This window comes from Astatotilapia calliptera, chromosome 7 (genome assembly GCF_964374335.1).
Source record: "Astatotilapia calliptera chromosome 7, fAstCal68.1, whole genome shotgun sequence".
Taxonomy (NCBI): domain Eukaryota; kingdom Metazoa; phylum Chordata; class Actinopteri; order Cichliformes; family Cichlidae; genus Astatotilapia; species Astatotilapia calliptera.
In genome coordinates this window covers 40,387,473-40,407,602 of record NC_137428.1, presented here as the reverse complement: position 1 = coordinate 40,407,602, position 20,130 = coordinate 40,387,473, and the positions used below count along the sequence as shown (strand labels likewise).

The following is a 20,130-nucleotide window of genomic DNA, read 5'->3' as shown; positions in this document are numbered from 1 at the left end:
TCCTGGTTTTAGGACCAACGCTAGGGAGGAAATACATGAACATACAACACAAGCACACACAGTTATTAAGTGTCAAACATGCAACACAAATGGTTTAAAAAAACAAAACAAAACTGAATAAAATAAAAACCAATAAAAAGTGAATGTAAAATCCAAATCTCCAAAAGGGTAAAAAATACAAACTGGTGAACTTGAATCATCAAACTTGCAAAAAGAAACCAAAAAGCAGTTCATGAGGACACACAGAAACAGACGGCGATAAAGGCAAATCGACATTGTCTTTATTGACAGAAGGAAAATGAAAGTCTCCCTGGTACTTATTAGGCTGTCAGTGTAAAATGTTCCTTTCTTGAGCAGTGCTGTTGAAATCATGTTTTAGTTATGTAACACCTGCTTAGTATAGTAGGGTTAAACTTATAAACTAGATTCGAGAGGAGTAAAATAAATTTGAGAGAATTGAGTGTTGAACAGCCGGCAGATTTATTACAATGTTACAATGGTGCAATAACCCAATGTATACAGCACAGAAAATTAACAGAAGATCAACAGAAAAGAGCGCTCTTTCGAAAATAACAACAAAATAAAATAAAATGAGTAGTCTCTTTAGACCTGACTCCTGATGAGCAGGATATTGGGACTTCAACAGTTTCCCAGAGAAACAATCTGTATCAAGTAAGCAGTTTTTGCTCTTGCTTATTTGAAATCCTGCGATTTGAAGTAATTCAGACTGTAGCTCTACTCCTGCATCCAGAACAGCTGGCCACACTGCTTTTGGATTCGCCAAGAGTTTTCACAGGGTCTGGCTCGCCATCCATATCCAGAACCACTTCAGATCCAGGATCACAAAAAACCAGTCTGCACATACAGTACAGAGCAATAAACAAAACAGTTCTTAACAGTTTTTCTAAATAAAACGAGATCTTATAGAGTTTTCAAAATCAAGTACACTGTTGTTTTAACATTGTTCTGTCTCTATGAATTCCATTTGTACTGCTTTACAGCATTACAATCAATTGTATTTATATACCCCTTTTTAAGGCATATGTAATCACATCATGAAATGTTTGTAACGTAAGTAGTTTTACATAACGTATTTACATGAATCAACCCATAACTGAAATGACAAAGTGCAGAAAAAAACACTGGACAACATTTATGGCTAAAAGAAAAGTGCATCCTGCATTAGTTTTGCGCATTTGTGAAGATGCCCAATCAAATAGACAATAAAATAAAATACGACACTCCATTTCACACACAATTCAAGTACTCCGACTGGCTTTAGCTTGTTTTTTTTTTTAGACAATAGGGCTTTGGAGTTGACGTCATGCCGCAATGCATTGTGGGAGCGCAGCTCCATTTTCGGGGTCTACGATCCAAACAAACTCACTGTTGGAACGGCAACGACGACAAGAAACATGTTTAAAAGCAGCTCAAAAGAAAACGGACGGTATAGAGACCGATTGCGTCCAGAGGCGAAGCAGCAGTATTTGAAAAAAAATAGAGTGCATCGCAAATCTGGACCCATACGACATATGGCAGTGGAGTAAAGACCCAGATGACTTACCGCCACTGTCCTACCCCGATATCTTCACCTATCTTGTTTGTGGAGTAAGCGCTTACACTGCGAACCAGTTTCGTAATTACAAGTCACTGGAGGCGCACATCCAATTTAAAAATGGCTGGGTGCAAGATTTGGCTATTTTCAAGCCGCCAAACTCTTGAGTACGTCGTCAAAGTAAGTCAGCTGGAGTGCATCGAGTGAAATAGCCATTTTCCACCACCCACCATAATTAATGTTATACATTTATCAGTAAACTGCTAAAATATCGTTATCATATTATGTGCCCATAATTGTAAAGTAGATGCAAATTAACACATTGATAATCGGGCAAATTATTAACGCCAATTTGTGTCCTCCCTGTCTCCTCCTGCGACTCTTTACATAGCACATATGTCTGCAAAGTCACTCCATTTGATGTTTGATCACAATTTCTATAACTTCCGAGACCACCAACGATAATATTATTCAGCTATAAAGTGTGATGTGAACATATTTAGAACTTACCGGAATGAAAATGTCTTGAGCACACCAACTGATATCTGGAGATGTAACAGAACTTGATATCAGCTCGTCTCACGGCTGCTATCCAGGCTAGACGCCTTCGTTTGGTAATATCCGATACATGAGCTCCTTCATGTTGCTTCCAGGTTGGGAAAGCATAAAAATACAATCCAAACTTTATTCCCGTGCCGGTCGTAAGATCGAACATTGCAGCCGACCACACAGCAAGTACGAACCATGGCTATGCTTTCGCTCCTTACTTAGACCCCCAAAATGGCGGATCGGGCCAAAATCCTTTCCACGCCCACCCCCGTGACATCACGCTCCAAAGCCCTATACAGAATTTTCACTGTTGCAGTTGTTACCACATGTAAAATTAGCATAGATTTTCCTGCTAACTTATCATTTTTAGTAACTCACCGGAGTTCCCAAGAAACAAACACACGCTCTGCCTGGTTTTGGTCGAGAGTAAAACACATAAAGGCCTCTGAAAAGTACATAACTTTAAGTTAGAGACTGTAAAAAATACTTTATAACACTTATTTTATACCGAAAGACTCACTGTGTAGCTTGTTAATTGCTCTTGGGTGTCTTGCTCCATTTTGCCTAGCTTAATGCAGCAACGTGCTTTTGTTGCATTTACTGAACTACGGAAAATCAAAGTGTGTTCAAGGGGTGTCGGAAATAATAATACAAGGTAAAAAACAAGAAAATACTAGTAACCATGTCTATAGGGATTACAGTTACATTAATCTTTTTTTCTTTACCATCTTTGGGAGAGACTCAGCTGATGTTACTCTGCACTTTAAAAGTTTTTGCATTATCAGACAAAACAAGAGCTGCTTTGAAATAATCAGATCACTTTTACACACTTCCTGTCATTCACAAATTCTCTCTTCACTTTAAACTCTGAACTTTTCACCACTAATAACAGAGCACTTCTCCTTCTGCCCTTCTCATTAATCTGATGACCTTTGCCCGGCTTTATCATAGAGAATGCATACATGGCTGCAACGCTCTCACAAGAAAGAAAATGATCTTTTCTACATAATTTACTCAATACCAGTGGCTCATTGTTACAGGGCTGTTATTAACTGACTGATTCAAGCTAAAATAGGCACATTTGCTGGATTCAGTGCAAAGTATTTCTGAGTGATTACCTTTCATAAACATTTCTGCCCTGATGACTGAGATCTCTTCTTCCACAGGACACGAGTGTTTGATGAGGAAGAAAAAAGATCATACGCTCTACATTTCTTAGGGGGCCTGGAGGCCAGTACATAGATGTAGACCCAAATGCAGGTACAGGTACAGGGAGCAATGGTAAGGTTTTTTCAAGACTCTTTGTTTAGTTAACACAAGAGAAAGAAAACATAGGAAGGAGCTTGCTAGAACAACTCTCAGGTGCACTGTGAGCAAAGGGAGAGGTTGATTAGTAATGGGCTGGGAAGGTGGAGAGTAAATGGAGAGACAGATGGTACACAGCAAATTCAAAAGTGTTAAATGTTTTGGTGTTAATAGTCTTCTTGCAAAAGTAGAGTTAATTTTACTCTAAGCAGAGTCACATTCTTTTAATGTAACTCTGAGGTGTAAAATGATAGTAGTTAAAATCGAGTGTTAAAAATGAGTGTTTCTCTGTCAAATCTGGAGGTGTTACAATGGAAACATTAACTCTTGACCTCTTAACTCTGAACTCCTAGAGGGGCTATGACACCAACAGAGTAAATTCACAGACTCCGCCCCCAGCACGGCTCCAATCGAAGCTGAAGTGAAGCCGTTTCAGAACATTTTGCTCTACATATTTGAGTTGTTTGCCATGCTTGGTAAGTCATTTTTTCAAAGATTGTTTCAATTATTATTATGAGCTTTTACTTCTGTGGCTCTTTGGAGTTGAGACAAAGCTGTGTGAAAGGCATTAGCCATGTTGCTCGCTGATAGCATAATATTCTGTTTTAGCTAGCTGAAAGGTATTGTTTGCGGGCAAATACCACAGCCTTGAAAAAAAGCTTGCATGTGAATTTTCAGTCAAACTTTTGGTCAAATACACCTAAAACAATGTCTAGAATGTGAAATGTTGGTATAATGGTGCTACTTGAAGCCTGAAAACGATCGCCCATAAAACAAAAAAAAACGAGCAAACAGCAGTAGCAGGCGTCCTGACTGGATTCTACGTTAGCATAGATCCCTCCAGAGTTTTGTGCACACGGTTTAGGTAAAAATGAAAAAGGTTGAGGTTTTACATTTAGTTCAGTATTACCTGTTGCCTGTGTCCTTGTCTTTTGGGAAAATACTTTACACAAGTAATGGCTCAAAGAGGATTCCTTTTTCTTTTCTTTTTTTTACTGTGCTGCAATTGTTTAATGGATTATTTGTGCCGTTAATTAGTGTCAACTAATTTTTATTCAATCTCCACACAGGATATGCTTGTGAAGATGGAATATGGGGGAGAGCAGAAGTGCGTTGAAGTTCCACAAAGGGATGAATGAAGGACATGCATATTGTATTAAAGAAATAAGTGATGAGATGCTGTTATTTGCATTTACCATGTCAGACCTTTTGATAAACAAAATTCTAATGAAAGTGAGAACATGTATACTGTTACATCTTTCAGAAAATGTTTTGAAATTGTGGTGCACAGTTCAGAATAAATGTTTTTCAAAAACCATTGCGTCTTTTTAGTAAATGTTTATTTCCAAAAGAAATTTCTAGAAGTTCAGAACAGGAAAATTCCCGCTTTTTAGAATTAATTAGAAGATAACTCTTACGTAGTTAAACTAAAATACTCTTTGAGAGTTAATATATAAACTCTTTTTTTTGTGTGTGTGTGTGTCCCGTTTGGATCTTTAGCCATCAGAATTGTTGTCTTAAGGCCAAGAAAGATGCCAAACGGATTTATTTTACCAAGTGGATCATCATGGCCTTGCCATATTGGTCCATTTGATTGACCTTTATTGTAATTATGAATTTATTTTATTTTCAGTTGCTACAAATGGGACAGACATGACTGGGGGATAGGACAGGGAGAAAGAATGAAAGAAAAAGAGGGAGAGAAAGAAAACCAAAGGGGAGAAGAGACGGTGAGAAGGGGGGGGGGGAGAAAAAAACACCTGGATCACCTGTATGGAGAAAAAAAACAGAAGAGAAAGCAAACAACAAAGAGCAACATAATAAAAAAAAAAAAACAGCACCATCACAATAAACTAGCTAGCAGTAGATAACAGTAGATACTAAATAATAAACGATATTGTGCAGCACGCAAGATAGACAGCGCACAATGTGCTTTGAGGTAGCAGCCAAGAAAGATGTAGTCCGCGTCTGTGAACACCCGTGTGTACACCTGTGTGGATCAGCATGCTTGTATTCCAAAGGTTTCTCCATGTAACGATCTGCTAGGGAGTGTGGGGAGCCACAGCCCCGTCCTCCAGGGTATGAAGCAGGTATGGAGGAGATCCAGGCCCCAGATATCCAGAGGCCCCAGAGTACAAGGACCCGAGGAGGACCACCAAAGGGGGGGGACCGTGCCACCCTACTGGGAAGAGCTGAGTAGAGCCCCAAAGGAGAGGTCACCCCGCAGCTAAGGAGCAGAGGCCAGAGGGGGTTGCAGTGGTGTGCCCGCGGGCTCTGCCGGCAGCCAGCTGTGCCAGAGAGGACCGAGCTTCAGGCCCTGAGGCCAGAGGCCTGAGGGCATCCCACCCCCCGGAAGGAGCCCAGCCGGTCCACAGGCGCCCGGCCCCGCCAATCGGCCACCAGGAGTGAGCCGGTACATACATGAGCGCCCAGCCCCAGACGACAAGGACCACCAAGACACCAACGTCTGAGGGCATCAGCTACCGGCAGGGAGTGTGGTGAGGGGAGATAGGCCTCCGTACTTTAGAGGGCCTGAGATGTACCCAGAGAGGTTGAGTCTAAGACCCAACCTGACATATAGACACAGACGAACAGGCACACGCGGACACAGACGTGCATTCCCACCCCATATGCACAACCAAATACTCGGCACTCACCCAACGTGTAGACAGACACAAATAGACTCTGCACAGACAGTCGCACTCCCCAAGCCTACTCTATATCCCAGGTCCAGGTATCCCCGGCCCTCAGAGGGGCAAGCCGCACCTAGACCCAGGAGATGTAACCCTTCTCTCTGGGGTGGAGGCAAGCGGGGACCACCTCCTTATCTGCAGTAGCAGGGAGGCCCCGCATCCCAGACCCCAGTCTGACGGCCAGCACCTCCTCCCAGCCCCCCAGCCCTGACGGCTAACAGAACCGGGGTGAGTGAAGACCTCAAACCTCCCTACGCCCGCTCATATGTAGTGTTGCTGTGTGCTGTTCTAAAGTGCATTTAAAACTCAGGAGAGCATGGTACTAGCTTCCTCTCAGAGAGCAGCACGGCTCTTCCCGAAAACCCTTAGTGTCTAAGTGCATTTAAAATTGAGGGTAGGGCACCAGCGCCAGAGGTGGGTTGGAGTACACCGACCATCCTCTGGATGCTGTAAAACGTGCCCACCCCCAAGGCCCTATATGTATGTGTTATGTGAGAGTGTGAGTAATGTGGATGTCTAGGTTGCAGAATAAAAATATATAAACTCTTAACACCTAGTTAGCATTAGTAAGTGTTAAATTATCAACTCCAGACAGATTTGGTGTTTAACACTAAACCGGAGTTAACTTACCAACTCTCCAAAAAGAGTTAAATTAACACTCTCTGATGTGAACCCATATAGACACTTTAATAGTGTTGAAATCTGACAGTGTTAATTTGGACATGCTGGATTTGCTGTGTACCCTCCACGGCTAAATAAATCGGTTTCAGTAATGCACTGATATACAAGAATGAACATAAGGGGCTTCTTTCAAAGAAAAAACTCTGGTAGTATTTTATATATTGTGTTTTGTATGTTGTTCAGTATATTTCTATGCAAAACAAGAGGAATTTCAACACACAGCAGTATATTCACAGTTTAAACCAGATATTTACACACACTTTATGGAAAACACAAGAACATTTTTTTACTGTACAACATCAATTTAGAGTAAACTTGTTTTGTTTTGGTTAAATAAATATTGAAATATCTTTTGAATTAGTTAAATGTCAGAATAAAGAGAGACAGAGCTTCTATTTTTTATCACTTTCATCAGATTTAGGAGTACATATACACTAAGTTTATTGTTAATTAATAAGAAACTCCAGACGATTCCATTCTGAGCTGAAGAAGCTTCTGATAGGTTAGTAGAGTCCATGTGAGTAAATTGGTGGCACAGCTGTGGATGCATATAAGGCAAAACACAGAGCCTGTTTCTGTGACATGGGAACATCAAGAGATGTCAACCAAAACACCAGGAAAAGAATTGTGGAGCTCCATAAGTGTGGCTCAATTTTGAATACAATTTGGTGCCATTTATGATTAAGAAAGACAGACAGTTTCTCTCTTTACTCTTAAAGTTAACAAATATGTTTTTTATATTTATCTAAAAAAATAAACATTTAGTCTGATTTGATGTTACAATTAAAAAAGTGTTTCTGTTTTTATCTGAAGAGTAAATATCTGGTTTCAACTGTAGATTTGATGATGTTGGTGTTTGGCTTGATTGTCAGCACAAAGAGGGCGAGAGAGGAGCAGAGAGGGCGAGAGAGGAACAGAGAAGAAGAGAGAGGAACAGAGAGAGAGATGGAGAATGACGACAGAACAGAGATGAACAAGAGGAGGTGAGACACACATGTTTGTCAAATGGTTGTTTACCAAAAGTATCACCGTATCATAGGTACTCATGTATCTCGTACCTAGTGTTTCTTTTTAGGTTTGTTATTTTTCAAATTCTACATTTAAGTTTTGCAGGCTTGTTTGCACAACAAGGCTAAATAATTATATAAGCTTTTCTGAATCTAAATATTGTACTTTGGTAGAATTAAACAATAAGTGTAGTGCAGGTCTATGATGATTTTTAGTGCTACTATCATCTAGTTCTGATTCTTGGTTAAATCCTCAGTAGTCCTGATTTTTAACTGTTGTAGTCCTGTTTTAATTCTGGATCAGTTCTGGGTCTGGTTGAATTGGGGTTCAGTCCCTGTGTCTTGATACAGGCCCGACTTTGTTCTGCCTTGCTGCTTAATTAAAAAACTAGTTTAAGGTGTCCTGCATATGTCATATATATTTTTCCCTATATGAAGTCATTCTCTTTTGAACAAAACTCAAAACAGAGCCTATTAATCTTTCAGCCATTTCTAACCCCCCCCCCCAATCCCACATGCATACTACCAGAGGTGGGACCAAGTCATTGTTTTGCAAGTCTCAAGTAAGTCTCAAGTCTTTATCCTCAAGTCACAAGTCAAGTCTCAAGTAATGTCAGGCAAGTCAGAGTCGAGTCTCAAGTCACTGGTGTAAAAGTCCGAGTAAAGTCACAAGTCTGAAATTTTGAATTTCAAGTCCTTTTGAGTCTTTAAAAAAAACGAAAAAAGCATGTTGCAGTTATGCTAAATGTAAATATTAGACCATGTAATTTTTAAATCTGTGTTTTTCTCAACACATGACAAAATAGTGAACTTAGAAAATATACACAAATTGTGAAATTGCACCTCTTTAAAATGCAGCTCAATTAAACCTAGCTCCAAGAATAATTTTCACCGACAGTTCTGAGATAAGCTGCATGTTGTTCTTGGATGCGGTTGTAGGACCGGCTTTAAAATCGCATGACAAAAATATCATACACATTAAAAAAACTGCATCACCAACGTAGCCTGGACAACATTTGCTAGTTAGATGAAGTCAGCTATCTCATCGTAGCATATTTATATGCATATTTATAATCATACGGTTCTTGGAGTGAGTGCATACACTCATGAAGTTTAGTAACTTCAGGTCACTGCAACAAGCCCAGGTACAGTTTACCGACGGATGGGTGCAGGACCTTGAAACGCACCGTGTAGAACGAAAGACCATCGTACGTATCATAAGTTTACCAGTCTCACAAATCGTCGTCATAAATACACATTCGTTAACCGTTTATTAATAGGACCTTTGAGCTCAATGGTAATTAATTAGTAGTGGAAATAATTTCTGGTACCCATCACAGAAATGTAGCAGTGACAATAATACTGTATGCTGTAATCGTACTGGGCAATTAGTGATACAAAAAACCTGTTTTATCCTGTGAATAAAAGTATATGTTTTTGTCAATGTACCATAATAACAGAAGCGAAACGCAATATTGTGTCAGGACAATTCACTATTTATGCACAATAAACAAAGGAGCATAGCGCGACAATTTCTGTTCAGCGCCAGACTTGCTTGTAACCTATATCACCAATTATGTTATGAAAATGACGTATTAACTACAACAGCAGACTGACCTTTGTGGGAATGCTTGGAGCAGACTAAGTCACAAGTCTTAGAACATTTTTTCAAGTCAAGTCTAAAGTCATAAAATTAATGACTCGAGTCTGACTCGAGTCCAAGTCATGTGACTCGAGTCCACACCTCTGCATAGTACCCTTTAAAGCTAAGCCATGGGTGTATCAAATGTCTGCCTCCGCCTCTGCACCACAGTACAGTGAAAAGGATCCTTATTCCTGACTTTAATAAGCTGCAGTTAAAATTATGAAAAACTTACCAACCTTTGCTGAGCAACATGAGAATCTGCTTACAAACGGTGCACTGAGACCTCCTCCATCCTCCATCCATGTCGTGTTTAAACAATAACTAATGTAGAACTCGAGTGCTGGACCCAGACAAGCCAATGAGATGTGGAATATTCTCTTAGAGATTTGGCACATGAATGAACTTAGACAAGCTCTTAGTCCTTAAACAAACAAAATCATGGTGACAAAGTTTAGCCGAACTAAACACTGGACTTCAATTAACAGGAATGAGAGATTGTTATGGGAACAGAGGTAGGCAGGAAGGGACCAGGCAAGATGAGGAAGGGACAAGTTGGGCAGGAATCCAGGGAGGGAGTTTGGTGATTGTGACACAGGACCGAAGGATTGACATTTCAGCTTTGTCGTTTAGCAGCAATTTTACTGACAGTAGTGATTACTGCGGTTTCGGGGTTCTGCCCAGGACCCCTCTGCAACTCTCACACTACCCTCTCCGTCTCACTGCATGACATAAAAACAGTTGCCATTCATCAATCCAGTTTAGCACACCTGCTCTTCCCTGCTTCTGCAGCAGGCCCAAGACCACACCTTCGCCACAGTGATGTTATCCAGAAAATAACTGTAAAAAAGCCTTAGTTGCAAGAGAAAGGGAAAAGAGCAAAACCAAACTAGCCTGTTTACCACACGGAGAGAGCTAATAATCTGGCAGAGTCTAGATGGCTGTGCTGGTCCTTATGTAGAGAGCTGATGAACGACAGGTGATCTGAGGAGGGGTGATGGGGTGGAGGGGAACAGCTGCCCTACAGATTAAAGCCTGTTTGGGTTTTTTTTATAACAAGTTTTATGTTTTAGCTTTGATTGTTTTGTGGGGTGTTTCTTAGTGATGCACTGTAACACTTTCAAAGACAGACCTACAAAGATGGAGCTCAAAAGCTTCAGAAAGTATTTAGAAACTTCATCTTTTGCATGTTGTCTTATAAAATGAAAACATTTTTAATCACCTTTCTTCCACATTCTGATGTTCAGTTTGAACTTCAACAGGTCATCTTGTTTACATGACTAAATGCATTGAGTTGCTGAAGTGGCTATTGAGTAGATTTCATATATATACTGTATACCACCACTGTGACACACACACCAGGTAGTCTAGCAGCAGGCTGTCTCCAGCAGCCTGAAGCTTCTCCTCCTTCAGATTCACAGCTTTCTGCTGGTGTCCAGCAGCAACTCTGGGCCACAGATTTGAACAGAACAGTTCAGCTGGGGTTCATTAGTATCTCCACACTTGTCATTGTCAGTGTCTTTCACTAATTTGCATAAGAGTTTTACTCTGGGTCACAGATCTTCTCAGAAAATCACAAAAATGAGAACGAACCAATCCAATCAGTCTGATCTGTGCTGTCATGTCTCTCCAGGCCTGCAGGGGGCAGAAGCCGAGCACACCTGAGAACACTGAGCTGGTTTACTGTAACTTCAGTCTTTGTGCACCTGAAGGAGCAGAAGACGACCTCCGAGGAGCTTGTCTCAAACCCAGATGAACTTCTCATTTGTAAAAACAAAGACTGGTTTCTACTGAACCCACATTTACAATCAGAGAACAGTTTCAGTACAAATGAAACTTGAGACTTCCTCAGATTATAAGTTTTACCGTCACAGATACAAACAGTTCTCATCTTTAAGTTTTCCACACATTTAAATTAAAGTCTTGCTGACTCGTGATGAAAGATTGATTTTATTTTAAGAACTTCCTTTTCCTTTCCAGCCATCAGTGTGTTTGATCCACTTGGTACTTTCCACACGTCTTTCATTTCTTCATTTTCATTTTCCACAGACAGACAAACTGTTCCAACTTCTGCAATCTGGTAGAAGGTTCCACATCTTCCGGGCAAGGACAGAGAGACTCAAGAGGAGCTTCTATCCCCAAGCCATCCGTGCCCTAAACACACACACCCGCCCTCTCACATCATCTATAATTGACTGAGACAGGACTCTCTTCCAGACACTCTAAACCCAGGCACAATGTACATTTCAATTCCTTTAATTTTAAATATGTTTATATTGTCTATTCTGTAAAATAGTCAGATGTCTATTCATATTAATGTACAGAATTCACCTGCTTGCTACTACTACTGAACATTCACCCAATGTATATACTATATATATATATATATATATATATATATATATATATATATATATATATATATATATATATATATATATATATATATATACTATATATATATATATATAATGTTCTTCCTCTACAGCCTCCCCTCATTTTTGCACATGTCGAGGAGCGTGTCAGGCTACATTTCACTGTGTGTTATACTTGTATAACTATGCATGTGACAAATAAAGAACCTTGAACCTTGAACCTTGAAGATACCAAATATCAACATCTCTTTAAACGTGCTGTCAGCAAAACCTTTTGTGTTGATTCTTCATCATAAGTTTACTCTTGAACTAAATCCTAATTTAATCATGAGATTATGGAAACAATCGATTTACAGTCACTTCATTATAAGTTTAAACTTTTATGCATACAGACTTTCAGCTTCATATATTTCTTATTCTTCAGCTTTTTAATATTCCTGTGTGATCTAACCTCCAGCTCCTCTCGTTGGTTTCCTCGGTGATGTCTGAAGGATGGGTGATAATTAGCTCTGGATCTTCTGCTGCTGGTTCAGGGGAGGTACAGTGAGGTTCTGGAGCATGATCTGGGTTTTGTGATGCAGGGTGGGCCTGTCATGAGCTTTCTTTCACAGGTTTCCCATTTCAGTTGGAGTCCTGTGAGTCTTCTTGTCTAAGTCGGGTCTGTGACTCTGCTGTTTTTAGGGCCCTGTGAGGTCCATGATCCTTCCTGGTTCTATCTTCACTGCCTGTCCTTCTTTTTGATTCCTGTGTCCTTCCTGTTTGTCAGCCCCAGATCAGATCCTAATCGTCTTCTTCCATCACGACAGATGTTTTGGTTACTAAGAGATGTAATCAGCATCCACAGCTATGTTTGTTGCAGACGTTTTTTTCAGTGATTTTCGAAAGATGACAAAAAAAAAGAACACAAGGAGGACTTCATAAATATGTGCAATTAACTGAATCATCACACTTAGTCTTTCCTGTGTGTGAGATGCAATGAGTATAGTTTCTTTGAATTCTTGTCTTATTTGTATTAAAATGATTTTATTAAAAGGATGTGGATCGTTATACTCGTATTATGTTTGAGATCATGAAGCAGAGCAGTGGCTGTAAACAGATCATATTTAACTGACGTCACCTTCAAATGAAGTCATTTTGTTTGATCAGCTGTTGTATTAACTCCTCTTTTATTACACACTGTTATCGGCTGAATTGAGGTGAACCCTGATGTTCTTCTTTAATCTCAGTTTTCTCCTCCTTTAGCTCTTTTCTCCTCTGTGCCTCCTGCTCATCAGTCTGCTGTGATTTACTGCCTCACACCAGTTTTGTTGAACACAGAAGGTGGTGCAGAATAAACAGCAGTGAGTTTTCGGGTGTCTGTGGCTCAGGAGGTGGAGTGGGTCATCAACTAATGGGAAAGTTAGTTATTTGATCCTTGCCTCCTCGAGTATGCATGCTGAAGCATTGGCTGGAGAGTACTGAACTGTCAGAGTGTGTGAATGCAGATAAAGTGCTCTAACAGTGTGTGAAGAGGCTAATGAGGCATCATAAATTTTAAGAGGAAGCAAAATCTGCAGGACGAAGCAGGATAAATTCAGGCAGCGCCTTTTCCTTTCATCAGCGATTAGAGGTCAAGATGGAAGGACGAGGAACTGGTGAATGCTGTCTAACCTTCTCTATGAGCTTCACTATTTTTGAAAAGTCATTTAATAATTTATCTGTGCTATTTATATGACCCGAAACGGCTTCTTTTAGCAGGTTTTTATGGTTTTTGTTTCAGTTCTGCTGTCATAAGCATAGATAATCATGCTTGCTTCATACCACAGTAACTGCATGTAATTTGGTTCCTTTTTTCTTATTAATTATTACTAATTTCACTTTAACTATATTTGTTATTTTAATACAGGTTGTGTTTTTTATTGTTATAGCTGTTTAAATAATAAAACATAGCTTCTCTCATCTTCTTCTTCTGAGTCATAAAGAAAAGTTTGCACTTCAGCCCTTCATCCATTTTCAGTTTTAACCCTATTATCAGAACACACTTGTCACGGTTTGCCGGGGCAAGCCGTGTGAATAATAATGGATCCAAACTGCAGGCTGCTGAAGTGGAGGGTGAGTTTATTTGCAACCAAAAGGTACAACAGACAGGGTGGCGAGGAACCGAACGGTGAAAACTCTAAACTGGGAAAACTAAATAAAACACTAACCGGAATACGAACGTGACATGCAGGGAGAATGACCAGAGAATCAACACAGAAGGGTGGAAGGGAAATAACACAGGTGGGAGACACAGCTGGGAGTGATTAACATGACGAGACCAGGGAGGCAAACTGAAAACACTCACATAAGACGCAGACCTTCACAATAAAACAGGAACACACGGGGGGGAACAGGGTAAACACCAATTAGAGAACAGAACCAAAATCGCGAAGAGAAAACACAAAACGCTGGGTCAAAAGGACCCAGGATCATGACAACACTGTCTTAACATTCTCGTACATTTGTCCTGCAGTAGAGAAATAAAGATGTTATCAGATAACATGAGTTAAAATTTCTGGATTTTTTCATGAACACTGGTAATTTACAGCTCCATCTGGGCTTTTATCTTCAACAGGGAAGAGAAATTATGGAATATAAAATGTGGTGACTTTTTTCCTCTTAGAACTGCTTTTAATCCCACCTTCAGCAAACATTTGGAAAATGTCATCTAAGATTTTACATTTGTAGAAATAGTTGCTGCTACATTTGTTGCCAGCGTAATTTAGTTTTTGGTGTTGTTGATAAAATGATGTGAATTTAATGCGAATGACAGATTTCCAGCATCAGTTACTGCTGCCTGCTTCCACTGTACAGGCTGTGACTACTCTGTGGGATGTTGGTGTGGTTTTAGATGTGCTGTTGATGGACGGCATGTCTGATGGACAGAAAAAAAGACCTGATTTCAGAATGATAGATTCTGCTCATCACCTCTATACTTCTGTCCAAAAATAGGAAACAGTGAAACAAACTAAAACATAGTTTTACACATATATTAACCAGAGTCCTTCTGGGTCAAAACCTACTTGACTTTTATACATCTAAAAATAAAATGTTCAAACTATTATTCATGTCATGAGTAGATATGATTCTAACTGCTGGTCATTATAAGCATTTGAAGCTTGGCTGGTGCCATAAAGTCCGAACAGATGAGAATTTATAGCATAAAAAAAATCATGTACCTGGATACAGGATATTTGGTCTTTTACTAAACAATATGTTCAATAAGACTCTGAAGAATTCAGCCGAGGAAAAGGCTGATGTGATGGAACACAGAGTTCAAGAAAGGTCACAGTGGAGTGACCTCAGAGCTCACACAACCAACCAACCATCCATCCCACCATCCCGCCCCTTCCTGTTAGCAGAAATATACTGAGGACAGCACATGATGGTCAGAGCAGAGAGACGTACAGCTGGACATGGATCACCTATTAGTGCTGCTTCTCCTGTGGAGCTCAGGTAGGACACCTGCACACACACACAGTTCAGTTTTGAAAAACACCTTCTAGTTAGAATCCTTCAGACTTCGGACAGGTGATCCAGGTGATTGATATATGTATTTTTTGTCTGCTTATTTTGTTGGTTTTTGTTTTTTGCCCTTTATCCCCGCTGTTTTTCATTCCCTCTTTCTTTTCCCCAGTCAAGTCTGTCCCGTATCTAGCATGTAAAAATAAAATAAAATAAACAATAAAAGGTGAATCAAATAGACCATTACGGCAAGGCTGGGATGGTCCACTTGGTAAAGTAAATCCGTTGGGCATCTTTCTTCGCCTTTAGACAATAATTCTGATGGCAAAAGAACCAAACAGGACAGGCAAAAAAAAAAAAAGAATCCTTCAGACTTTGTCAAATCAAAGCCATATTTTAATATATTGACAGTCACTTGTGAGTTGTTTTGTCCGACAGGTCAATATTCAGTGATGATCTCTGTGCAGCAGCACTCACTGTCGGACTTCCTCACTGATGATGATGAGTCACAGTTCCTTTACTCATGACCAAAAATAACTCAAGAAACTCTAATGTCTCTGTAAAGCTCACTCTGAATAACTAGCTGAACACACCTAAAGACTGTTTCCACCAGCTGGAGCTGATTCTAGCCTCTAACAATCAGAGAGGAGCCCAAACTTTCTGTCTTTCTGGCTGCTGTTACAACCAAATTTCCCCTTGTGGGACAATTAAAGGATTATTCTATTCTAAACTGTACTGTGTTATCCACAGCAGACTTAACGCCTCCTCACTAACAACTCCACTTTGAATGAATGAACGAACTACGTCTACTATATTTTAGAGCCCAAAGAGGGAAGCATAGCCCCATCACGTCTAGACTTCTTATGAAAATGATGGAATTTAAAAAAAACAAGACTCACTGTAATAGAGGTTAAAGTAGAGCTCTTCCTTGCCACCATTGCAGTGTGCTGCTCAGAGGAAATCATCAGGTTGTTTGTGACCTTCTACAATAATATAGCCGTTATCCTATTAAATCAAATTGTTTTGTTTTTTTTATTTAAAAATAGAAAGAACCTTGAGAAGACTATTGTTGTGAATTGGCCTGTTGTGGCTGTGGCTCAGGTGTTAGAACAAGTCGCCTACTAATTGGAAGGCTGGTGGTTTGATCCACATCTGCTGCAGCCTGCATGTCAAATATCCTTGGCCAAGATACTAACCCCAGGTTCCTCTCTGATTGTTTCTCTCACTGTAAAATCATGAATGTTAGATAGAAAGCATTTATATAGAAAAATGTTCTTGAGTGAATGAAGCAAGTTGTACAAAAGCACTTTGAGTGCTCAGTTAGGGTAGAAAGTGGTTTAAAAGAAACAGTCTATTTACCATAAATAAAATAGAATATATATGTGTGTTATTAAACTACAGTGATAACATGTACTTCCTGTTTTCATCAGAAACTCCTCATTTCACAATAAGGCTTTTATTGTGAAACATTTTCAAGAACATGCTCCTCATTTTGTGACAGTGGCTGTTTCACATGTTTTAGAAAACTTCCTTTGTGAAGTGAGACACACAGAGTAGCATTTATTTTACTTTCAAGGAAGTAAAAGCATACACAGTCAACGTCGAGCGCTCGAGTGCAAGTGCAAGCCTGCGAGTTTCATCCATACACTTTTTCCAGCATTATCCTGTTATAAACTGTCAGCTACATGATGTACTCATACATGATTATAATTGTGCTCTGATTAACAGATGGAAGAGCAGAAATGTGAACTGAAAACAAGATAGATAGAGAGAAACAGAGGGACATACATTTCTTCAGCTTACTGTTAAGAGTATTGCATAACTTTAATAATTTTGCTGTCAATATTTTTGTTTTTGTTCTGTTCACAAGCAGAATATTATACATGCTATCATTAGGGCTATATATATATATATATATATACATATATATATATATATATATATATATATATACATATATATATATATATATACATATATATATATATATATATATATATATATATATATATATATATATATATATATATATATATATATAAAGTTCCTAACTTGCAGGGAAAAAAAATCTGCAAATATACAAAATTACATTCTGGATAATGAAGTCAGTGAATCAGATCAGATGCCTGCAGTCAGCATAATACCATGCCCCCATTTCTCTGTATAAGAAAACAAGTTTACCAATTGAAGAGACTTCACCCCTAACAGAAGAAAAAAGGAGAAAGTGCAACTTAATGAATTTAAATAAGAGTGTATAAATGGAAAAAGGACAGCTCCCTTAAGTGTCTCCACTTAAGTGACGGATGTTAAACACCTTTTAAAGATGAGGCTTGGGCTGAAATAACAGGGGTGATGAATATTGTTTCTAATGGGACAATTAGCCTGGCTCAGTGAAAGAAATTATTTAAAAATAAATTTGATGTTGGAAAAAAAAAAAGAACCAGCCCACTGTAAGAAAAAGAAGAAAAAGGGCTGACATGTAATCATTGAACCCAAAAAAATAACTCACTTACAAAGAAACATCAATATCATCCAGCATTCTGGGATAGTGCCCAGAAATTAAACTTAGTGATTTCATCCAGTAAGAGGATGTCATTATACATATATACTGTCCTAGAATGTACCACAGGTCTTCAAACTGGCAATAGGTAAACCGTTACTTAAAAAGCCATCTCTAGACCCAGCAGTCTTAGCTAATTATAGGCCAACTCCAACCTTCCTAAAGAGTAGTTGTCAAACAGCTAACAGATCATCTGCAGAGGAATGGCTTATTTGAAGAGTTTCAGTCAGGTTTCAGAGCTCATCACAGCACAGAAACAGCTTTAGTGAAGGTTACAAATGATCTTCTTATGGCCTCAGACAGGGGACTCATCTCTGTGCTTGTCCTGCTAGACCTTAGTGCAGCGTTCGATACTGTTGACCATAATATCCTATTAGAGAGATTAGAACATGCTGTAGGTATTACAGGTACTGCACTGCAGTGGTTTCTATCATATCTATCTAATAGACTCAAATTTGCTCATGTAAATGGAGAGTCCTCTTCACACACTAAGGTCAGTTATGGTGTTCCACAGGGTTCAGTGCTAGGACCAATTCTGTTTACATTATACATGCTTCCCCTAGGCAGCATCATCAGAAGGCATAGCATAAAATTTTACTTCTATGCAGATGACACACAACTTTATCTATTCATGAAGCCAGATAACACACACCAATTAGTTAAACTGCAGGAATGTCTTAAAGACATAAAGACCTGGATGGCCGCTAACTTTCTGCTTCTTAATTCAGATAAAACTGAGGTTATTGTACTCGGCCCTGAAAATCTTAGAAATATGGCATCTAACCAGATTCTTCCTCTGGATGGCATTACCTTGGCCTCCAGTAACGCTGTGAGGAACCTTGGAGTCATTTTTGACCAGGACATGTCCTTCAAACCACATGTTAAACAAATATGTAAGACTGCGTTCTTCCATTTGCACAACATCTCTAAAATTAGAAACATCCTGTCTCAGAGTGACGCTGAAAAACTAGTTCATGCATTTATTACTTCCAGGCTGGACTACTGCAATTCATTATTATCAGGATGTCCTAAGAATTCTCTGAAAACACTTCAGTTAATCCAAAATGCTGCAGCAAGAGTCCTGACAGGGACTAGAAAGAGAGAGCATATTTCTCCTGTTTTGGCTTCCCTTCATTGGCTTCCTGTTAAGTCCAGAATTGAATTCAAAATCCTGCTCCTCACATACAAGGTCTTAAATAATCAGGCCCCATCTTATCTTAATGACCTTGTAGTACCATATCACTCCATTAGAGCTCTTCACTCTCACATTGCAGGCTTACTTGGTGTTCCTAGAGTATTTAGAAGTAGAATGGGAGCTATATAAATAAAATGGAATTGAATTAAATGTTTGTTTAGATACCAGAGAATATTCCATGAAAAGGTTAAAGTCTACACATTTTCAGTTAACATTTTGTGCTGTTAACTCATAATTATATATTTTATTGGTGGTCTAAGGAGCTTGGAAAGAAAAGCATCTGGACTTCTTTAAGCGTGGAGACTTAATTCAAATACATCTACTCTCTGTTTCATAAGGATAAGAGTGCAGATGTGGTGGATCATAAATTTGATTAGTTTTGAAGTTGTACATCTCTGTTCCTTACATTTCATGTCATGCCCTTATTAATGTTTTATTTGTTGCTTTGACTGTTTTCGAATAGAAATGCAGTGGGAATATAGAGGGAGATAAGTAGTGAAAGTTTTGCCTGGGTTGATTGTGCGTCGATCCATTGTTAATGCCTCAGGGCTCCAGTAGGTGGGTTCGCGTGCTTCCTCCTTCACTCAATACAGACGAGTGAGAGTGAGAGCTGCGTGTCTGTGCCTTTCTTTCACCTCTCCGCACTATTTCCCCTGTTTAAGGGCACAACACAGACATACTATATCCCAGTGTGGTTTGCCAGCTGCATTGCTCAAGAAAACCGCGCAATCATTACTCTTCAGCTGTGGACACATGTGCAATCAGTAATGATAGTTATACTGGCTGCTAATAAGGGTTAGATTGAAGGTTAGGGTCCTTCTGCAAATTCTAATATGATGCCATAAGCTGCTGATTTATTTGGATCTTTGTGTTTTTGCACTGGTTTGAGATGGCAGCAGCATAAGGCCAGCAGCCCTAACTCAATTTCCTTCGTGGCCAACCTTTGGGATCAATAAAGTTTATTGATTGATTGATTTTTTTTTATTTTATTTACTCTGTTTTTATATTTGATTCTGTCTCACTTCACCCATTTTATCACAGGTTCACTTTTTGTAATAGTAACCCTTCATGCTGAAAAATGGAAC

General features: G+C 39.3%; 1 protein-coding gene and 1 long non-coding RNA gene across 2 annotated transcripts in view; both read left to right on the top strand.

The window, feature by feature from the left end:
• Window positions 1–2,610: 2,610 nt before the first annotated feature.
• LOC145429714 (uncharacterized) lies at window positions 2,611–4,727 on the top strand. The gene is made up of 2 exons (XR_013909998.1): window positions 2,611–3,885; window positions 4,480–4,727. It is a non-coding gene; the product is annotated as an uncharacterized LOC145429714 (long non-coding RNA).
• A 10,447-nt stretch (window positions 4,728–15,174) lies between these two features.
• The window catches only part of LOC113026171 (scavenger receptor cysteine-rich type 1 protein M130-like), a 58,041-nt gene continuing 53,085 nt past the window's right edge, over window positions 15,175–20,130 (top strand). The window contains exon 1 of the mRNA XM_026174647.2: window positions 15,175–15,281. Coding sequence (XP_026030432.2) covers window positions 15,242–15,281 — 40 coding nt within the window. The 5' untranslated portion in view covers window positions 15,175–15,241. The remainder of the gene's footprint in view (window positions 15,282–20,130) is intronic.